Source organism: Periophthalmus magnuspinnatus, chromosome 14 (assembly GCF_009829125.3).
Source record: "Periophthalmus magnuspinnatus isolate fPerMag1 chromosome 14, fPerMag1.2.pri, whole genome shotgun sequence".
Taxonomy (NCBI): Eukaryota; Metazoa; Chordata; class Actinopteri; order Gobiiformes; family Gobiidae; genus Periophthalmus; species Periophthalmus magnuspinnatus.
Genome location: NC_047139.1, coordinates 1,343,143 through 1,365,684, shown reverse-complemented (window position 1 = coordinate 1,365,684; position 22,542 = coordinate 1,343,143). Strand labels below are relative to the sequence as shown.

Genomic DNA, 22,542 nt, shown 5'->3' with positions numbered 1-22,542 from the left:
TTAAATGGTGTGTTCACTACAAAAGCCAATGAGCATTTTGTAAAAGAATCAAATTACATTTTTCTAAAATGTATTGTCAGACTTAAATATGTCAAAGATCTTGTTTTAAGTGATGTGCCAGTATATTCATTTTTTTGTTTAGTGGTTTTGGTTTGTTTCATTTTTAGGCACAAATTTGGAATTCATGATTTTTTGTTGTATTTGCTTGATATAGACTTAACAGTTGTTTTGTACTTAAATACAGTACAGTTTATTCATGTCTTTTCAAACAAAACAAAACATAAAATGAGCTAGACAAGAATGACCTTTACTTCCTGCAGCTTTATCATGTGCAGTTCTGATGTTTAGGTCAGTCAGCTCTTCACATTCAGGGCTGTGTCCTCCACATAGTGACAGGTCACACCTGCAGTCGTCCACATGGTCATTTATTATGACGCAAATAACAGTGGTCTGAACACCGAACCCTGTGGCACAACCGTGTCACTATGCAAAGGGTTTAATCCTCTGAACCTTAACACATTCTATCTGCCCTCAACATACAGCTTTAACCATAGAAATGTGTTTGAAGAATAAAAGTTTATTGTTGTTTACAGTTTTTATTCTTTTGTTTGAAATTCTCAGAGTTTCCCAGTTTTACAGATACTCTTTTTTATTGGCTTAAAGTAATTTGAAATTTGCCTCCAAAAAGAAAATTTCCATTCAGACAGATTTTGTTGGGAGTGGTGGTGGTAACGTGTTTCACACTACCACAGTGGTGCAGGTGGAAGAGCGACCATCACATAAACGCGAGGTTCTTGGTTTGATCCCCACTCCAGAATCCCAGAGACCTTAAAAGCGCATGTGCTACTCGTCATTGAGTCTGTACATGGTCCACACAGTATCTCATGTACAGTGTGTGAGAAACACAAATTCTCTCTGACCTCTAATTCTCCCCAGGTGAATGGAGAACGTGAGCGGGGCTCTGCTGCAGCTGGAGGGCCTGTCCCTGCCTCACTCCTCTGTCCTGCCTGTCTTCTGTTGTATTCTGCTGTCTTATGTCCTCATGATGCTGATGAACCTGGGGAACAGTGTGTTGATCCTGAAGGAGAGGAGCCTGCACCAGCCCATGTACCTGTTGCTGTGTAACCTCTGTATCAATGACATCATCGGGGGCACGCACGTCATCCCACAGTTTCTGTCCGACCTTCTCCGAGCGCCAGAAGAGCGCCTCATCTCCTACGGCGCCTGTGTTACTCAGGCTTTTGTGTCGCACGTCTTTGCCACTGCGTCCCACACCATCCTGATGATCATGGCGTTCGATCGTTACGTGGCGATCTGTAACCCGCTGCACTACTCCACCATCATGAGCGGCCGCATGCTAGTGAAGCTAATGGCATTTGCGTGGGGTGTGCCCTTGGTGCTTGTGAGCGTTCTGATTGGTCTGTCGGTGCGTCTGTCACGTTGTCGCTCCGTGGTCACAAACCCGTACTGTGATAATGCGTCTCTCTTTAAACTGTCGTGTGAGAGTACCCTGATCAACAACGTGTACGGGCTGCTCTTCACGGCGCTGCTGCTGAGCGCCTCCATCGGCTCCACCCTCCTGACCTACCTCAGGATCACTCTGGTGTGTCTGCGCAGACACAGCTCCAGTCTGAACCGCCGCGCCCTGCAGACCTGCTCCACCCACCTGCTGGTGTACCTGCTGCTGCTGCTGAGCGGAGTCGTGGTCATCACTCTGCACCGCTTCCCCGAGTACACGCACCACAGGAAGATGACCGCTGTCATCCTGTTCACGGGGCCCGGGACGGTGAACCCCATCATCTATGGAGTGCAGTGCAGGGACATACGCTGTGCCTGGGCCCGGCACTGGGCCCGACTCTGGGTCCCAGTCTTCAGGGGGAAATAAAAACCTTACATCTATTTTTGAGCAAAGTATTGTTCTCACTCAGCTCTGCTGACAGAAGTTTGAGCTGCAGGGTCAGAGGTCAGAGTGAGGGAGGTGGCTCCCCCTGGAGGTGAGGCCTGTGTACCTGTGAGGTTTGAACTCCATACAGACCCTCCTCAGACAGAGACTGTGTCTGTTTGAAACTGTCCCATGAGAATAATGAACTCTAACCCAAGAAGACTAATGCACCAAAACACACCAGCACTAGACCTGGACTAGACCTGGATTAGGTCTGGATTAGGTCTGGATTAGGTCTGGATTAGACCTCGGTTTGGCTCATCTGAGCTGTGGACGGAGAAACTAAACCTGTAGCTTTGCTCAGGACTGACCTCATATTTGCTGTTCTTCATGCAGCGCAGCAGCGCCCCCTCCTGTCGGTGTGCACTCTCCGCATTTGGATTTGTCACAGGCAACTTTTTGTGTGTGCGTTTGTTTGTGCGTGTGTTTGTGGGTGTGTGTCTCAATATAAACACTTTAATTTATTTTCCATTTTGACTTTTATTGAAATCTGAACCTTTAGCATTTTTCTGTGAAATAAACACAAAAGGATTTTGTCTCAGTCTAGTCATTGTCATTGTGAAGCATCTGGTGTCGATTCAGTCCCAGTTTAGTCCCAGTTCAGTCCTGCTTTAGTCTTGGTTTAGTTCTGGTTTAGTCCTGGTTTAGTTCTAGTTTAGTCCTGGTTCAGTCCGGGTTCAGTTCTAGTTTAATCCTGGTTCATTTCTGCTTTAAACCTGGTGTAGTCTTGGTTTAGTCCTGGTTTAGTCCTTGTTCAGTCCTGGTTTAGACCTGGTTCAGAACTAGAGCAGTTTGGGGTTGGTGACCCGCCCGGTGAACAGCAGTGCTCCAGTTGATTGGTCTCGGAGGAGGAAGATGAAGGGCCGGTTGACGTGATAGGTCAGTGCGGAGGCGTGGGCGGGGTCAGGAGCATACTGGAGACCTTCGGGGGCGGAGTCTAAAACCACTTTATGAAACACAGAGTTCAGTTTGACGGGCTGTGCCGAAATCTGGTCCAAACCTGTGTCCGCCAGCCAATCAGAGAGGCCTGTGAGAGAGACGAGCCAATCAGAGAAGAGAAAGCAAAGAGAAGCGTCAATCAGAGAGGAGAGAGACAAGCCAATCACAGAGGAGAGAGGGAGCCCACAGACGCTGCGAGGGGACTGATCTAAATCCCAAAATACTTCCTAACCTCTTTGGACCTCCTCTGTGGACTAACACCATGTGGACCTCCTCTGTGGACTAACACCACGTGGACCTCCTCTGTGGACTAACACCACGTGGACCTCCTCTGTGGACTAACACCACGTGGACCTCCTCTGTGGACTAACACCACGTGGACCTCCTCTGTGGACTAACACCACGTGGACCTCCTCTGTGGACTAACACCACCTGGACCTCCTCTGTGGACTAACACCACGTGGACCTCCTCTGTGGACTAACACCACGTGGACCTCCTCTGTGGACTAGCACACGTGGACCTCCTCTGGACTAGCACGTTTTACTGTTTTGATCAGCTATACTAAAGTGAAAGTAAAACTTCAGTGTATTTATTTTGAGTTGGGAGTCTGCTTGAACATCGTCTGAGGTCAGTCCAGACCAGAGAAACATGAGCTTCATCCAGACCAGAGAAACGTAAGGAAACAACATGACTTTCATATTTTTGTTCTCAAACACAGACCGAGGCTGGAGAACAGCGGCAGCAGGTCTTTGCTGTAGGCTCCCCTTAGACTGGGCATGCTCATTGAGACATGGGCGGGCAGCAGCGCCGTGGACAGGTCCTGGACGAACTCGGCCGTCAGCGTATCCTCGATCGCCGTGAGGTTAGAGGTCACAGTGTCTGGCAAGAAGAGGAAGAGGCTGACCCCATCCTGCAGGGGGAGCTCTGCGATCTGAGGGCACATAACAACAACATTGCTAAGAATCAACAAAAAAGTCACACAAGGAAGTTTATGCAACTCCGAAAACAAAGGGATCAGAGAGAGAGTAGAAAAAGGGATGGTCTCGGCCACGACTTGAACAGGGAATACAGGGTGAAAAACTTGTCCGACTGTGAGCAGAGAAAGAGGTACAAAGGACTGAACTTCTCTAACATTCAATCATATCCCCACAGTGGACTACATTACAGTAACAGAAACGGCCATTAGAAGCAACAAGCTTACAGAGATGGAAGCTGGTGATCTGAGACAAAGTAACAGCTGCACTGAGCGGCGTCAAACCTCGTCCCTTCAACATAACATCAGAGGAAAGGAAGGCCCTCACTGCACTAGAAAAAGACCACAGCATCAACATTTTGCCAGCTGACAAAGGGAGATGCACCGTGATCCTGAACTCAGCTGATTACGAGGCTAAAGTGAACAGCCTCCTCAGTGACACCGCCATCTATGAACTGCTGAAATGAGACCCTACCAGTGCGTGCATGAAGAAAATCATAGACTGCTTACAGAAGCTGGAGAAGGAGGAAATCATTGATAGACAGCTGTATTACAGACTTTATCCTGGTGATTCCATTCCTTGTATTTATGGCCTCCCAAAAATCCACAAAGAAGGAGAACCCCTCAGACCCATTGTATGTAGCACTGACTCCATCACATACAATGAGGCCGAACATCTGAAGACCATCATGGCTCCATCCTAGCACCATATTGAGAACACAGAGTGTGAGCAAAATCTAGTATATCCAATTTAATTCAGATGAGACCATGATTTCATTTGATGTGACCTCTCTTTTCACTTGTATCTCCACAGTAGTGGCGGTGGAGGCAGCAAAGTGGAGGTTCTTTAGGATACTAAGCTAAAAGAGAGAACCAAATTAACACCTGACCAAATCAAACAGCTGGAAATGTGTCTAAATACCACAGATTTCCAGTTTAGAGGAAACTTCTACAGGCAAATCCACGACTGTGCCATGGGCTCACCTGTCTCTCCTATCATGGCTAATTTATACATGGAACAATTTGAACAGAATGCATCCTGGTCAAAGTGTTTCTGGCCTCATTTCCAGGCACTTCACCCACACACTGATATCGATATGTGGATGACAACTGGACTAAAATCAAAATTGAAGATCTGGAGCCCTTTACTGCACATATTAATACTGCTGATCCAAACATCAAGTTCACACGGGAAGACGCCAAGGAGAACAAACTGGCCTTTTTACATTGAGGGCAAAGTGAACATGTGGAGAAAGCCCTCTCTGCTTGTGGATATCCAAAATGGGCCTTCAATAGATCTAAGAGCCACAAAACAGGACAACAGGGAACCTGAACCTTGGGAAGGTGTTACTATTTCTTACACTGCGGGTGTGTCTGGAAGACAATATGAGATTCCGGTCTATTTCAAACCTACAACACTTTAAGAAAGACAAAAAATGGTTCATCCAACGGAGAAAACTCAAACAAACGAAGTAATGTGTCTACTCCATTCAGTGTAGTGAAGAGTGTAGTGAGCGTTACACTGGAGAAACTAAACAGACACTCCATAAGAGGATGGACCAACACCGGCAGGAGAGCAGCTCAGGATGACAGTCTGCTGTACATCTCCATCTCAAAGACACTAACCTCCTTTGAAGACAGCGAAGTTCAGATCTTAGCCAGAGAAAAGAAATGGTTTGAGAGAGGAGTTAAAGAAGATATTTTTTGTTAGGACAGAGAATCCTTCCTTAAACAGGAATGGGGGCCTGAGACATAATGTCTCACAGATCTATAATTCTATCAAAGAAAACACCATTACAGGTTGAGTACAGTCGTCAAGGCTGAAACTGGAGACAATAGATGTTTTCAGTTTCAGTGTAGTTAGTCCCTCCCTTCAGATAGATAGAAGGCAGTGTCCACCAGTAATCTGAGCAGAACTGAAGAAGCAGCTTGAAGGAGCAGCAAAATCTCTTCACTCCTACAACTTTTTGTCCAGTCGACAAATTTAAATTTTGTCTTTTGCTATGGATCAGACCTGGACGACTGAGGGATTACACAGACAAGAATGTGTCTGTGTAATCCCTCAGTCATCCAAAATATCTTTAATTGATATTTGAACAGACTCTTGAAAATGCGCTTTTACATCACGTTTGGATTTTTTCTTGAATTTTCAGACATTACATTTTTTGGACAGTGTTTGCTAATGTGTGCATTGTGTCACCATGGTCACAGCTCAACATTCCACATAGTTTTGTATCATGTTTTTGTATATTTATGGAAAATTGTCGTGTGGGATCATGGGTGATGTAGGCTCGTGGGTGGAGCCTTGTACACATACTGACATACTTGACTCATACTGAATAAGGCCTGGGAGAGTCTCTAGATTACTCAAACATGGGTGACATCTAAAAGCTCTTCATGTTTTTGACGAGGGAACAGCGTTAGAACATGGGAAAAAGCTTCAACAGAACATCGCCTCTTTAACCACAGTCTGGTCTGATTCATCATCACAAAGTTCTAATCAATCAGACATCTGTCCAGGATCTTTGTCTGAGGTACTGACCGTGCAGCTCAGGTCTGAGTCGATGCCCATCTTTATCGGGTAGTTGTCCTGTTGCATCATGGGAACTTGGACCGAAGTAGAAGCATCAACCTGGAACTGGCCCATAGAACCAGAGTTCCCAAAACGGGTCACCCACTTTCCTATAGAGAGAAACCAGGGTCAAAGGAGTAGGAAGATCAGAAGAGGAGCAGAGGAGGGGTCAGAGGAGCAGAGATGTCAGTAGAGGAGCAGGGGACTGGGTCAGAGGAGCAGAGGAGGGGTCAGAGGAGCAGAGTTACAGGTCAGAGGATGCAGAAGATGGAGCAGAGGACCTTTGAAATAGGCCGCAGTGACTGCAGTGACCCCGGGGTTTCGGGGCAGAGCTTGGCTCAGGATGTTCTGAACCTTCCGTGACGTTTGCTGAGAGACCCAATCGTTGATGTCCTTCTGGTCCTTGTTTCCTCCCTGAAGAGCCTTGGGTCTGGTTCCATAGGTTTGTTCCACCAGTGAGAAGAACTCCTGCTTCAGACGCAGACCTGCTCAAACAGAGGCACAGTCAGAGGGTCTTCGCTGTGGGCTTCAGAGCTGCAGGGGCGATTTGACTTCTATGGGGTATTAAAGAGGGCAAATAAAAACCCCAGGATCATGTAGAGCGGGTTAATGCAAACATTTTAAGACTAAACTCTGGCAGCAGCAGGTACAGAGAAAGGGGACACAGTTTTTCAATTGAAAGTGAATTGGAGCCAGAATCAATGGAGCCAGAAGCGTGCACATGGTCACTTCCTGTTTGTAACACCGCGGCAGCTAGCAGTAGTAGTAGTAGTATTTGCAGCACTCACGTCGGCTGAGGTACAGTCTGGCTGCAGTACTCAGTCCCTTCCCTGTGGCGGTGCTGGAGCTCAGGAGGGACCTCAGGGTGGAATGGAGAGCCGGGTCCTGAAGCGTGTGGTACCGAAGAGCCCGGGTCAGGTCCCTCTGAGAGTACGCAGACCCGCCTGGGAACAAGTACACAGAGTACACAGACCCGCCTGAGAACAAGTACACAGAAGTACTACAGAGCACGGGTCAGGTTCCTCTGAGAGTACAAGTATGCAGAGTACTACACAAGAGTATTACACTGATCTCACCTGAGTACAAAAGTACTACAGAATACTTCACATTTCACAAACTGGACAGAAATAAAAACATAATTAGTACACTGTGTAAGACAGAACTGTATTTGGTCCAGATGCCCTCCCTCATCCTTGGACAGCTGTATTCTTACTCCAGATGCCCTCCCTTACCCATGGACAGTTGGCTCAGGACCACAGACACGCTCAGAGGAGACAGGAACACGTTGCCGGTCTCTTGAGCGCACAGAGATCTGAAAAGGTTGAAGCCGAAGTCCGAGGCGGCGGCGGCCATTTTGGTGGTAGGTGTGGTGAACAGCTCTACATGCTCCTCCTCCTCTGGGGGCGTGTCCTGGTCCGACTGTAGGGGGCAGCACAGGGTTAAATTAACAGTATACTGTCTCTCCTCTCTGTAACTAGCTTTAATATGATGAAATGCCTCGCAGTGGAGCTTTAACCCTGTTCTAATATGATGTAGATCAGTTTAGTCTGTCCCTTGTTGCTGTTCTTTATGTAATGACTCGGGACTTTGATTGGCAGCTCAGACTGGACTCTGTGCAGAGAATGAGCCCGGGCTCCAGGGGGCGCTCTGTAACGCCGCTCTGTCCTTATTATGTAGATCCTCTGGAGGAGGAGCCTTTATAGTGAGTGGGGAGGAGTGTAAAAACAGTGACAGAAGCAGCGTGTGGCCCCTCCCACCAACACAACACCACATTCATACTACGCAGCCTGGGAGAAGTGTCTTGCCTAAAGACACAGAAACAGTTTTGTCTCTGGCGCCCCACTGTGGCCTCTGGTATTCACAGCAGTTTCCTGCCCAAGTTCTTTAACAAGGTATGGCCAAAACCTGGTTTAGTTTTAGTCCTGGTTCGATCCTGGTTTAGTTTTAGTCCTGGTTCGATCCTGGTTTAGTTTTAGTCCTGGTTCGATTCTGGTTTAGTTTTAGTCCTGGTTCAATTCTGGTTTAGTTTTAGTCCTGGTTTGATCCTGGTTTAGTTTTAGTCCTGGTTCGAGTCTGGTTTAGTTTTAGTCCTGGTTCGAGTCTGGTTTAGTTTTAGTCCTGGTTCGATTCTGGTTTAGTTTTAGTCCTGGTTCGATTCTGGTTTAGTTTTAGTCCTGGTTCGATTCTGGTTTAGTTTTAGTCCTGGTTCGATTTGGGTTTAGTTTTAGTCCTGGTTCGAGTCTGGTTTAGTTTTAGTCCTGGTTCGATTCTGGTTTAGTTTTAGTCCTGGTTCGAGTCTGGTTTAGTTTTAGTCCTGGTTCGAGTCTGGTTTAGTTTTAGTCCTGGTTTGATCCTGGTTTAGTTTTAGTCCTGGTTCGATCCTGGTTTAGTTCTGCATTTTTCTCTTTTGAAATCATGAGAACCAGGAGAGCTGCCAAACCACATGGAAACGATCTTGAGTCTGCTCCTACAGCCAACTGTGTCTGATGCCCTCCCACGTTCACACAACCAAGTGTGCCAGATGCCCTCCCACGCTCATACAGCTAACTATGTGTCAGATGCCCTCCCAATGCCTTGTATCCCTGCGTGTCAGATGCCCTCCCGTGAATCACATGTGTTTTACCTGAGCCAGAGCAGACCCCAGGAACACTCCACAGAAAAGCAGTGAAGAGAGGACCCTCATCCTGCAAGACCAGAGGCCGAGGTTAGTCCTGATTTAGTCCTCGTTCAGTCCTGTTTTAGTCCTGGTCTAGACCTGGTGTAGTCTTGGTTTAGTCCTGATTTAGTCCTGGTTTAGTCCTGGTTTAGTCCTGGTCCAAATCTTCTGACCTGGTTTAGCTCCGTCTCTGTCTCTGTCTGTGGGACTTTAAACATCTGGAAGAGATTTAACACCAACGAAACACAAAGAGATGGAGAGAGAAGGAGGGGGGAAAGAGGAGGGGGAAAAGGAGGGAGGAAAGAGAGGGTGAGAGAGGAAGGAGCGAGGGAGTGGAGTGGGTGCAGAAAGAGAGATAGAGGAGGAGAGGGGAGGAAACGGAGAGACGAGGGAGTGAAGGAGAGAAAGATGAGAGAGGGGGAGAGAGAGAGGGAGGGGAGAAAGGGAGAGAAAAGAGTGAAGGAGCAAAAGATAAGAGGGAGAAGGGAAAGGGGAGAGATGGGGAGACTGGGTGAGGAGAAGGAGTGTCTAAGTGTGAAACTCTTTGGAGACAGTTTTATGGAACAATCCTGCGTTTGATTTAAACAGTTTGGTCTGAAGAGACTGAGACTAGACCAGGATCAGACCAGGATCCTAACCGGATTTGGAAAAGGGTCCAGCTCGGTCCTGACCAGGATCCTGGCTCAGATCTGATCATGTGACATAGAGGATCATGACTTACATTCTCAGTCAGGGGTGAAACGTCACTGATTTGTATCAGTCCAGAGACCAGGTTCAGACCTGGTTCAGTCCTTCTTCAGACCTGGTTTAGTTCTGGTTCAGGCCTGTTTTTTGACTCCGTTGGACTGATCTTTTATTGTGAAATTCCTGAGGCTTTGTCTGGACTCTTACTGTGAAATATCACATGCTGTGTTCAGAAGTGGCACTTCCTGTCTGTGCCAGAGTCCCACGCTTGAACCAGACCCAGACCAAGACCAAGACCCAGACCTGGACCATACCTGGACCAGACTAAGGCCCAGACCTGGACCAGACCTGGACCACACTAAGACCCAGACCTGGACCACACCTGGACCAGACTAAGACCCAAACCTGGACCACACCTGGACCAGACTAAGACCCAGACCTGGACCACACCTGGACTAGACCTGGACCCAGACCAGTTAGAGTAATAAAACAGTAGTAAAAGATAAATTACTGTAGAAACAGCTCAGGGCTTTGATGCGACATCGTCACATGACATCATCACATGACATCATCACATGACATCACTGTTTTTACTTTGATTAATGTTTATTAATAATTATTTCAAATTATTTCAAATGGTTTTATGTCCACCAGGGGGCAGCACTGCACCGCACACTTCTACCAGGAAAAAACTTTGTAAACTACAAGATTGTGAGGAAATGTCCCGCAGTGGGACTTTAACCCTGATCTAACATAGTGTGCTCCTCAGAAACATCCCTGGAGTTATGTTTTGTTTCATTCAGATGTTTCAGTTTCCTGCACATTTAGTCTGTCTCTGCACAGACACAACACGGCCACACATTTAACACTGATCAAAGGTTTGAAAAAACAAAAAAAAAAAAACAGAAATCTGAGACAAAATGTTCTGAAACATCTCCACAGGAGTCGACTGCACGAGTCCAGACCTGGGCCCTGAGAGGGAGACTCAGGCCCCTGATGATATGAAATCTGATACTTATAGAAACATGAGGAGCAGCACTGACGTCTGGGCTCGTCACAAACACCAGGTAAAGTGAATCCCTTTAGAGAAAAGTCTGACAGACGTTTAACACAAGTATAACTCACACCCTGTTTATATAAATGGACGCAGCCTCAGTGTCCCAAACAGGAAGTGATCACAGGCACAATTCCAACTCCATCGATTCTGGCTCCAATTCATTTTCTATTGTAAAGTCTGTGTCCCCTCTCTCTGTCTCTGCTGCTTCAGACTCATTTTGGTCTTAAATGTTCGTATTAACCCTCTACATGATCCTGGGGTTTTTATTTCACTATTGTGTCTGTAAATCAAGATATGAACATTAAAAACAGACAAATCAGGTCCTTCTTTCCTCGATGTTGCTCCCGTTAGCGTTAGCAACAGGTTTGATTGACAGCTAAATCAGTGGTGTGGGCGGGAAGGGGCGTCGCCTTCAACGTCCTCGCTCTGGATTGGCTTTTTGGTTTTTATGATACTTTTGGTCAAAATTACAAATATAACACTCGGCTCTAAATTGGATGATATACCTGCTCCAGCCTCGATGAGCTTCATTTGACTGGAGCCGAGCGTCTGTGGGTGACTATGGTTTAGACCTGGTTTAGACCTGGTTTAGACCTGGTTTAGACCTGGTTTAGACCTGGTTTAGTTCTGATTTAGCCCTGCTTTAGTCTGTGTGATGTTTTTCCAATGAGAGGGAGAGAGGAGCTGTTAATGTTTACACAAGTTCAGGCCCAGACCAAGACCTCCCCCAGAGTCCAGAACAGAGACCAGAGAGAGTCTGGACCAGAAACCAGACCAGAGACCAAACCAAGAGGAGTCTGACCAGGACTGGACCAGATGAACAGCTCCACATTTGGGATCTGAGCTCACGAGGCTGGAGCACTCACGTATTTCTGTTTCATTTTTGTTCCTAATTTATTTAAAGTTATTTATTATATTTTATTTTTGTACTTTTCGGGGGGTTTGGGAGATTCTGGAGGTTCTTTTTTTCAGACAATTTTATTTGTGACTTCAGACCAAATGTTTACCAAAGTTTAGATTTTTTTTAAATGTGATTTTTATTTTTTATTTTGTCCCGGAAGAGTCCTGATTTTGTTCTGTTTTGTACAGGTTCAGACCAGGTTTACTCGCAGGTTTAGACCAAGTTTAGATCTAATTTAGTTCTTTTGGGTCCAGTGTTAGTCCAGGCTCTGGTTTAGTCCCAGTTTTTAGTCCAGTTTTAGTTCTGATTTAGTCCTAGCTTTAGTCCAGGTTTAGCCCCAGGTTTAGTCCAGTTTTAGTCCAGGTTTAGTCCCGATGTCGGTGCTCCCGGTCTGGGTCAGGATCCTGAGGAGGGTCTGGTCTCTGAAGACCACGTTCATTCTGGTCTTCACTCCCTTCCTCCTGTTACCACTGGCAACCGGTACTAAGGTAAGACCTGGTTCAGACCTGGTTCAGACCTGGTTCAGACCTGGTTCAGACCTGGTTTAGTCCTGGTTTAGTCCTGGTTTAGTCCTGGTTTAGTCCCGGTTTAGTCCCGATTTAGTCCCGATTTAGTCCTGATTTAGTCCTGGTTTAGTCTTGATTTAGTCCTGGTTTAGTCCTGGTTTAGGGCTTATTTAGTCCTGATTTAGTCCTGGTTCAGTCCTGGTTTAGTCCTGGTTCAGTCCTGGTTCAGTCCTGGTTCAGTCCTGCTTTAGTCCTGGTCTAGTCCTGGTTTAGTCCTGGTTTAGTCCTGGTTTAGTCCTGGTTTAGACCTGGTTTAGTCCTGGTTCAGTCCTGGTTTAGACCTGGTTTAGTCCTGGTTTAGTCCTGGTTTAGTCCAGTTGTTTCTTGGCTCAGTTCTGGTTTGATTTTGTGAATGAGTCTAAACTCTGAATGAGTGACAGATAAACTGGACTTTGGTCTGAGTCTGGACTTAAACAGAACTCTGCCAAAGTTAAACCTGTCCACACCAGGATCAGGATCATAACCAGATTTGGAGGGGGCTCTGGGTCGTGGGTGCGTGTGTCTCCTGTTCCCACGATGCCCCTCCCCTCCCGCTGGTGCACACACAGATTACCCAGCATGCCTCGGGGCGGGTCGTTGGGCACATCTCGGCAGGTGCACGGATCACGTTTAAGTCGACAGGAGCAGAGTGTTACATCATAGAAACGATGTGTGTGAGCAGCCAATCAGAGAGCACCACTGTGTACCACTACTACTACTACTACTACATCCCACAGGATGTGTACTGCTGCTGTGTATAAGTACATGTGTGGTGCTGTGTACAGGAGGCGGCGTGCGCTTATGTCATCGCGGTCATGGCGGTGTACTGGTGCACCGAGGCCCTGCCCCTCGCCGTGACCGCTCTGCTGCCCACCGTCCTGTTCCCCCTGCTGGGCATCATGGAGAGCAAAGACGTGAGTATTATAATACTGTAATACTGCTACTACTACTACTACTACTACTATTAGCCAAAGAAATGGCTTGAGGGGAGGTAAAGAGACATCTATGTCCTGAGTATGACTACAGCCTCAGACCTAAACCTAAAGGAAAACAATAGGGCTAGCCAGTATGCTAATAGCCAGTATGCTAATAGCCAGTATGCTAATAGCCAGCATGCTAATAGCCAGTATGCTAATAGGTGTGACAGCAGCCATTAGGGGCCTGAATGATTATACTAAATATGACTCAGGCACAGTGCACACTTGGGTAGTTTTCACACTGACACTGCGCAGACTCGTGCTCTGTGGAGGGGCGAGTGCAGAGTGAACACCGCCCACCCCGCGCTGACGTAGTCCACAGTGGCTCTGATCCTGTATGAATGGGCTCTGGAGCTGCTTTTTCAGCTTTTCTTTTCATCTGATGGTGCAATTTTTAAAGTGTTAAAATTTTTAACACTGCTACTACCACCTCTACCAACGCTACTACTACTACTACAACTACTACTACTATTATACTACTACTATTACTAGTACTGATACTACTACTGTGGATGATGGTCCTGGTTCAGTCTTGGTTCAGACCTTTTTTAGTCCTGTTCAAGTCCTGGTCCTGACTCGACCCTGACCCTGACCCAGTCCTACATTGGTCCTGACCTTGTCCTGACCCGGTCCTGACCTGGTCCTGACCCAGTCCTGACCTGGTCCTAACCCGGTCCTGACCCAGTCCTGACCTGGTCCTGACCCAGTCCTGACCTGGTCCTGACCCAGTCCTGACCTGGTCCTGACCCAGTCCTGACCCGGTCCTGCCTCGTCTTCTTCAGGTGTGCGTGCAGTACCTGAAGGACACAAACTTCCTGTTCGTTGGCGGTCTGTTGGTGGCAGTGGCGGTGGAGCATTGGGACGTTCACAAACGCATCGCGCTCAGAGTCCTGCTGATGGTCGGGGTCCGGCCCGCGCTGTGAGTATGATGTCACTTCCTGAATACCTGATATCACTTCCTGTAAGTGACAGTAAAGGTTTAGTCCTGGTTTAGTCCGGGTTTAATCCGGGTTTATTCCTGGTCCAGTCCTGGTCCAGTCCTGGTTTAGTCCTGGTTTAGTCCTAGTTTAATCCGGGTTTAATCCTGGTTTATTCCTTGTTTAGTCCTGGTCCAGTCCGGGTTCAGTCCTGGTTTATTCCTGGTTCAGTCCTGGTCCAGTCCGGGTTTAGTCCGGGTTTAGTCCTGGTCCAGTCCGGGTTTAGTCCGGGTTTAGTCCTGGTTCAGTCCTGGTTCTGTGTTCCAGGCTGATGCTCGGGTTCATGATGGTCACGGCGTTCCTCTCCATGTGGATCAGTAACACGGCCACCACCGCCATGATGGTCCCGATCGTCCAGGCCGTTCTCGACCAGCTCCACGGACCAAGACCGAACCAGGACCAGACTGAGACCAGATCTGAGACCAGGACCGGACCTGAGACTGGAACTGGACCAGAGACCGGACCTGAGACCGGACCAGAGACCGAGACCAGACCTGAGACGCACCCAGAACCAAAGATGGACCCGGGCTCAGGGGAGAAAGTCCAACTGGAACTAGGAGAGAAGAGCCACTGCGTCCTCATGTCCAGCTCTGAAACTGGTAACTCCTCCTCTGACCCTCTGCTCCTCTGACCCTCTCCTCTGCTCCTCTGACCCTCTGCTCCTCTGACGCTCTGCTCCTCTGACCCTCTCCTCTGCTCCTCTGACCCTCTGCTCCTCTGACGCTCTGCTCCTCTGACCCTCTCCTCTGACCCTCTCCTCTGCTCCTCTGACCCCCTCCTCTGCTCCTCTGACCCTCTGCTCCTCTGACGCTCTGCTCCTCTGACCCTCTCCTCTGCTCCTCTGACCCTCTCCTCTGCTCCTCTGACCCTCTGCTCCTCTGACCCTCTCCTCTGCTCCTCTGACCCTCTCCTCTGCTCCTCTGACCCTCTGCTCCTCTGACCCTCTCCTCTGCTCCTCTGACCCTCTCCTCTGCATCTTCAGGTTTGATCTCAGAGAAGTTAGACTCAGAGCACATTGCCCCGCCTCCTCCAGTGAAGCTCCTCCCCCTGGCCCCACCCACCTCAGGTAACACCACGGACTGTTTATATAATCCATCGACTCTGGCTCCAATTCATTTTCTATGTAAATACTGTGTCCTCTCTCTGTCTCTGCTGCTTCAGACTCATTCTGGTCTTAAATGTTCGTATTAACCCTCTACATGATCCTCTCCTCTCCGTCTCTCCTCTTCTCCCTCCCTCTCTCCTCTCTCCTCAGTGGTCCTCTCTCTGGGGGTGGAGGAGCTGTGTGATGAAGAAGAGGAGAGTCTGAGGAGGTCCAAAGGTTTGCTGCTGAGTGTGTGCTACGCCGCGAGTATCGGAGGAATCGCCACTTTGACCGGGACCGGACCCAACCTGGTGCTGGTCGGACAGATGAGCCAGTGAGAGGAGCACACGTTTAACACACAAACCCTGTTCCACCTTGTGATGTCATCATGTGGTAATACAGGAAGTGCTCCGCTGTGTTTGTTCAATCTCTGCTGAGCTAAAGGTAAAAGGAGCCGTGAACTTGAAAACCACCACTTCATGACATCACAAGGTGGAACGGCAGTTTGACCTGTCATTGTTTACATCTAATATGTTTATGGGTTGATAATTTGCAGTCATCAATATTTTCTGAGTCTGTGATGCTAACCGTAGGCACTGCTCTGTCTGAAGCTCTGTTACTCAAGTTAGACTTTAATCTGAGCTTTGTTTTAACACAAAGAGCTGACGTTTCTGAAGTACAACAGGTGAGTGATTTGTGCTGTTAAACAAATCCCTCTTAAATAACATTACAGTCGTTAGCTAGCTAGCATTAGCATTACCTAGCAATGTTTCCAAACATCCATGGGAAAATGCTCCATTAACTTTAGCAACAAATCACACTTCAGAATGTGTGACCGGCCTAACGTTTACTCCCGTTTCTCTTATATTTACTCCATGTTTCTGTTTTGATTCATACTCAAAGCCAAAGTTTAATCTGTAACTGGACAAAAAGTTGTAGGAGTCAAGACGTTTGGCTGCTCGTCCAAGCCTCTTCTTCAGTTCTGGTCAGATTCCTCCTGGACACGGCCTTATATCTGTCTGAAGGAGGAGCTAACAACACTGAAACTGTAAACAGATATTGTTTATAGTTTCTCTACACTAACTGCACACTGGGCCTCAGTCGTATTCATTCAGCTCCAGGTGTTTTCACAACTGTTAGCATCCCGTCTCACTCTATTGTTCTATTTGTTTCCTTTGTTTGCTTTGGGTCTGATGATGAGGTTATAGACGGGGGGATAGATGATGTCTGAAGCCTCCATTCCTGTTCAGCTCTCACTCTCAAGTCATTTCTTGAAACCGTTCTTTGTGGATCTTGTTTCAGATTGTTTCCTCAGAACGGAGACGTCATAAACTTTGCGTCGTGGTTTGCCTTCGCCTTCCCCACCATGATCCTGATGCTGCTGCTGGCCTGGCTCTGGCTGCAGCTGCTCTACATCGGCTGCAAGTACGAGCACTACTATCTGTACTTTACACCAGTATATACAAGTACGAGCGCTACTATTTGTACTTTACACCAGTATATACAAGTACGAGCGCTACTATCTGTACTTTACACCAGTATATACAAGTACGAGCGCTACTATCTGTACTTTACACCAGTATATACAAGTACGAGCGCTACTATCTGTACTTTACACCAGTATATACAAGTACGAGCGCTACTATCTGTACTTTACTCCAGTATATACAAGTACGAGCGCTACTATCTGTACTTTACACCAGTATATACAAGTACGAGCACTACTATCTGTACTTTACACCAGTATATACAAGTACGAGCGCTACTATCTGTACTTTACACCAGTATAGAGAGGATGGGGAGTCCAAAACTTCTCAAACATGTTAATACGTTGTTTTGGGTGTAGTACCCGCTGTAGTACTCGCTGTAGTACTCGCTGTAGTACTCGCTGTAGTACTGTCTGTGTGTTCTTTTCTTCAGGACAGAGAACAGCAGGATTTCACATTGGTTTGTTTTTGTTTGAGCTCGCGAGTTTGTTTTTACTGACACCGACCTCTGACCGTCTGACCAATCACAGCACAGAGGTGTGTCTGGCCCCGCCCACTCGCAGCATCCTGTGCAGAGCCCCGGCCCAGCATGCTCCACCACACCAGTCCTAGTTTAGTCCTGGTTCAGTCCTGGTTCAGTCCTGGTTCAGTCCTGGTTCAGTTCTGGTTTAGATCCGGTTCAGTCCCGGTTCAGTCCCGGTTCAGTCCCGGTTCAGTCCCGGTTCAGTCCCGGTTCAGTCCTGGTTTAGACTTGGTTCAGTCCCGGTTCAGTCCCGGTTCAGTCCCGGTTCAGTCCCGGTTTAGACTTGGTTCAGTCCCCGTTCAGTCCTGGTTCAGTCCTGGTTCAGTCCCGGTTCAGTCCTGGTTCAGTCCTGGTTCAGTCCTGGTCCTGTGTCCTTGTCCAGGTCTTGTGGCTGTGGATCTTCTCGGTCTGAGGAGGAGGACTCGGCCTTCGCTCTGATCCAGGAGCAGCACCGGAGCCTGGGGCCCATCAGCTTCGCTCAGTGCAGTGTGCTGCTGCTCTTCAGCCTCATGGTGGCGCTGTGGTTCACCCGAGACCCGCGCTTCATGGACGGATGGGCCACGCACCTCTTCAACAACAACAAAGAGTGAGTCCTGGTTCAGTCCTGGTTTAGACCTGGTTTAGACCTGGTTTAGTCCTGGTTTAGTCCTGGTTTAGTCCTGGTTTAGTCCTGGTTTAGTCCTGGTTGTCTGTCAGGAAATTGATCACAAAATAGGTGTAATTTACTGTACTCTGGTAGATTTTAGATGAATAAATCCGTATTTTCCTGAGGATCATGAGGCTTTTACCTTTATTCTTATTAATACAAACATAAGCAACTTTTATTAAACCAAAAGTACAACTGTTCAACTCCTGTCACTGGTTTTCCCTGTGGAGCCCCAGCCCTGAGCTGCCTCTCTGAGCGCCCCCTGTCTGTGAGATCAGACACTACAGCACTAAGACTCATGTTTTGTGTGGCTTTTAGTCCAAGTGACAAACGGGTCACACTTCGCTGCGGTGCTGAATCCAAAATCCAAACACAAGTAAAAATCCAACAAGACCCACCGGCCGGAGAAATGAGTTCAAATGTTGGGACCCGACACAAATCTGAACAGATTAGACTAATGTTATATAAATGCATCACACCTGCAGGAGACGTCGCTGTTTTACTGTTTACACTCTCGTACTGTTCAGGACCCGTGTGAAACGCTGCACTCACAGGATTTAGTGCAGGAGCGAGGAGCCGCCCTGACACAGTGACCTGCTCTGATCGTCCAGGGGAGGAGCTTTGTCTTTGCACCGTTGGCCTGTGACGCGCCTCGTTCATGCTGGAGCATTGTTTGTGTCGTTCCAAAAGTGTAGTTGAAGCACGTCTGCTCCGTGTGCACAGAACAAAGTGCACTTTTCTCTTCTCTCGCCTTTAGAAGCTGTAGATCCACTTCAGGGAGTTTTCCTCTTTGTGGAGCTGAACACACAGATCTACAGCCACAGTTTATTTGACCAAACACAGCTCCAGATCTTTAGTAGATGCTTATTGTGACTCGCCACATTTAAATAGATAAACTTTAGACCCGAGCGTTTGGTCTTGGTTCAGTCCTGATCTAGTCCTGGCCTAGTTCTGGTCTCATCCTGTATTGTGACATGAATCTGATTCCTGATAACGTCCAGACTATGGTTTGACTTTGGATCAGATCTGAACTTTTTACAGAACAAACAGGAAACTGAGGCGCCGAGCAAACACTGGCACCATGAACTGAACCTGGACTGAACCTGGACTGAACCTGGACTGAACCTGGACTGAACCAGGACTAAACCAGGACTAAACCAGGACTAAACCAGGACTGAACCAGGACTAAACCTGGACTAAACCTGGACTGAACCTGGACTGAACCTGGACTGAACCTGGACTGAACCTGGACTGAACCTGGACTGAACCTGGACTGAACCTGGACTAAACCTGGACTGAACCTGGACTGAACCTGGACTAAACCAGGACTGAACCTGGACTGAACCTGGACTGAACCTGGACTGGACTGAACCTGGACTAAACCTGGACTGAACCTGGACTAAACCTGGACTAAACCTGGACTGAATCTGGACTAAACCTGGACTGAACCTGGACTGAACCTGGACTAAACCTGGACTGAACCTGGACTGAACCTGGACTGAACCTGGACTAAACCAGGACTGAACCTGGACTGAACCTGGACTGAACCTGGACTGGACTGAACCTGGACTAAACCAGGACTGAACCTGGACTAAACCAGAACTAAACCAGAACTAAACCAGGACTAAACCTGGACTAAACCAGAACTAAACCAGAACTAAACCAGGACTAAACCAGGACTAAACCAGGACTAAACCTGGCCTTTGGCTGGTCTTTGGCTCTGATCCAGGTTCATTCAGGTCCAATATTAAAAAGTCCCTGGTGAAAAACTTAAGTCTTCTCAGAATGATTCAAATTAAAGCTGCATTATGTAACTTTCTTTTCCCACCTCCTGCTTGTCTTTTGCTTTTAGTTAGTTGTGTCTGTTGGTTTGAGTTTGGCATTAATCTTATTGTTTATGTATTTATTCAATTACATTAGTATTATCGCCCAAAAATACTCCTCGCCTCACCACAGATATGACCTGTACCTGGACCTGGTCGTCTCCAGAGACAGAGACATGTTTTGTTTCATTCACATGTTTGAGTCACACTTTTTTATTAGTCTGTAACATCTACAAAGCTCAAAATGCGACGTTCCACCTTGTGATGTCATCAAGTGGTAGTTTTTTTACCTTTAGTTCAGTCGAGATAAGAGACAACTCCAGGACTGAAATGATCCAGATGATTCTAGTGAAGGTGGAGTTTAAAAACACAGTGGAGCACTTCCTGTATCACCACATGATGACATCACAAGGTGGAGCAGAGTGTTTTCAGTCTGAGAGAGAAAGGGTTTGTGTGTTAAACATGTGAATGAAACGAAACACAACTTCAGGTTTGTGACGAGGAAACGTTAGAGCAGAGGTCAGAGAGCAGTGCATCATGGGACGTCTTGTTCTCGTGAGGTGATTTGAGCAGGTCACATGATCTTTGACGTCTCATCGTGAGGCGCTCTCTCTCTCAGATCGTGCTGTTTGTTTTGGGAGCCGTGTGTTTGGCTTTTGGCAGCGTTCTGAATTAAAAGACTCGCGCCGCACGACGATGTCACGTGACCCCGTGCGAACTTTGACCCCTTACACTGAGAGGAACGCTGACGTCTGTCGCTCCATTCACAAAAACATGTTTACTCCAGGACGTGTTCTCATCAGAGCCGCAAGGAACAAGGTGTCAACAAACGTCCATAAGTCTGAGGAAATGTTCCGCGGTGGGGCTTTAACCCTGTTCTAATGGGAGTTGCAGTTTTATTTTCTTAATCGTTGGATTTGGCAGCGTCAGATCGTCATTTTTGTACAAATAAAAAAAAAAAAGTGCTGCTCTAGTGTGATGTGCAGCTGTCCGTAGGGGGCGCTTTGTTGTGATGACGTTTACAGCCACATCAGTGGATTAGTTTCTTTTATGAAGCCGTTTTAGATGAATACTCTGATTTAAAATGTGTAAATTATAAAATAAAGACCCATGAGTGTCAGAGATGAGAACTATAGAGACACAAGCGCGACAGGACTGATTTAAAAGAGAAATCATTTGGGGCCCAACATTGACCCCTGAGGGACACCACAAGAAATGTCCAAACATGAAGATCAAAACGCCTTTCACTGTAGCACTTTGAGGTTTTTCTTCAAATGTAAAGTTATTATAATTAACGTAAAACTGTTTTTACCCCCTGACCCCACGAGGTTCTGACCCCACGTGGTTCTGACCCCACGTGGTTCTGACCTCTTTATTATAACTTCCTGGTTAATGGGATCACGTCGGTCGTTTGAATCTGCAGCTGCGTGACGGGAGCGCTGTGTTCTCCCTGCTCCATGGAACTGGGCTAAAGGGGAAGGGCCTGTGTGAAATGGGTGAGGGGTCAGAGGTCACTAGAGCAGACCGAGTGGAGCTGGTTCATCTATAGCTCCACAGTGACGCAGTGGGACACATGTGTCGAGGTCACGGGTTCGATTCCCGAGGGAGAAGGCCATTTGTGTTTTCCTAAAAAAACAGGACACATCTCCTGATCAGGTCACCAGGAAGTCACTGACAGAAGACCAACTGAGTCTCTATGGTTCTCATCTTTAACACCTGTCGATCATCATCACAACAAAGCGCCGCATGCTGTGGCGCCCCCTATGGACAGATCATCACACTAGAGCAGCACTTTTATTTTTTTTGTTTTCATTTGTACAAAAATAACGACGCGACGCTGCCGAATCCTACGAGTATCAACGATTAAGAAAATAAAACTGGAGACGGAAGTGCGGACGTCACAGTGGGCGTGTCACAGTGGGCGTGTCACAGTGGGCGTGTCACAGAGGGTGTGTCACAGTGGGCGTGTCACAGTGGAGGTTAAACGGGCAGATCGACAAAAATGGCACCTTGAAAATTGTCAATTAAAGATTAGATCAATGAGAAGAAACGACTAGAACATGGATAAACATCTGAACGGGTCTGATTTAATGCTTCACTGTGTAACTTTTCCGTTGGTTAATCTGTGTTACATGTTTCAGGTATGTGACAGACGCGACTGTGGCTCTGTTTGTGGCTGTGCTTTTGTTCATTCTTCCGTCTGAACCTCCCACTCACCTGTGCTTCTGGAGGAGCACCCCCTCAGGTAACTCCTCCCCCTCAAGTAAACCACACCCCTCAGGTAACCCCGCCCCCTCAAGTTAACCCCTCCCCTCAGAGACCCATGCGTCAGTTTCCTCCTCATCACACAGACCTGGAGTTGTGTTTTGTTACATTCACACATATTTAACACAAAAACCTGCAGATTTAGGCTGAGTTCTTCTCTCAAACTGAAAACACTCTGTTCCACCTTGTGATGTCATCATGTGGTGATACAGGAAGTGCTCCACTGTGTTTTTAAACTCCACACACCTTCACTAGAATCATTTGGATCATTTCAGCCCTGGAATTGCCACTTATCTCCACTGAACTAAAGGTAAAAGGAGCTGTTAACATGAAAACTACCACTTGATGACATCACAAGGTGGAACAGAGCGTTTTGATCTTTTGAGACAGACTAATAATAAAGTGTGACTCAAACATGTGTGAATGAAACAAAACACAACTCCCAGTCTGTTTTTGAGGAAGAAACAGCATCAAAACATGGACTAAAGCT

The 22,542-nt window shown here is 47.3% G+C and overlaps 3 protein-coding genes across 3 annotated transcripts in view; 2 read left to right on the top strand and 1 right to left on the bottom strand.

Moving 5' to 3' along the window:
* The first annotated feature begins 940 nt into the window (after window positions 1-940).
* LOC117381231 (olfactory receptor 4E1-like) lies at window positions 941-1,885 on the top strand. The gene is made up of 2 exons (XM_055226672.1): window positions 941-1,293; window positions 1,408-1,885. The coding sequence occupies exons 1-2, from the start codon at window positions 941-943 to the stop codon at window positions 1,883-1,885; spliced, it is 831 nt and encodes a 276-aa protein (XP_055082647.1).
* A 525-nt stretch (window positions 1,886-2,410) lies between these two features.
* Window positions 2,411-9,350, bottom strand: serpinf1 (serpin peptidase inhibitor, clade F (alpha-2 antiplasmin, pigment epithelium derived factor), member 1). The gene is made up of 8 exons (XM_055226649.1): window positions 9,257-9,350; window positions 9,051-9,111; window positions 7,660-7,846; window positions 7,216-7,371; window positions 6,709-6,912; window positions 6,398-6,537; window positions 3,603-3,813; window positions 2,411-2,969 (listed from the first exon to the last, which is right to left on the bottom strand). Exons 2-8 carry the CDS (start codon window positions 9,108-9,110, stop codon window positions 2,725-2,727), a joined length of 1,203 nt encoding a protein of 400 aa, XP_055082624.1. The 5' UTR covers window position 9,111; window positions 9,257-9,350; the 3' UTR covers window positions 2,411-2,724.
* A 2,723-nt stretch (window positions 9,351-12,073) lies between these two features.
* The window catches only part of LOC117381230 (Na(+)/citrate cotransporter-like), a 12,348-nt gene continuing 1,879 nt past the window's right edge, over window positions 12,074-22,542 (top strand). The window contains exons 1-9 of the mRNA XM_055226633.1: window positions 12,074-12,213; window positions 13,056-13,184; window positions 14,030-14,166; window positions 14,492-14,823; window positions 15,207-15,290; window positions 15,480-15,642; window positions 16,611-16,733; window positions 17,701-17,904; window positions 21,929-22,032. Coding sequence (XP_055082608.1) covers window positions 12,100-12,213; window positions 13,056-13,184; window positions 14,030-14,166; window positions 14,492-14,823; window positions 15,207-15,290; window positions 15,480-15,642; window positions 16,611-16,733; window positions 17,701-17,904; window positions 21,929-22,032 — 1,390 coding nt within the window. The 5' untranslated portion in view covers window positions 12,074-12,099. The remainder of the gene's footprint in view (window positions 12,214-13,055; window positions 13,185-14,029; window positions 14,167-14,491; window positions 14,824-15,206; window positions 15,291-15,479; window positions 15,643-16,610; window positions 16,734-17,700; window positions 17,905-21,928; window positions 22,033-22,542) is intronic.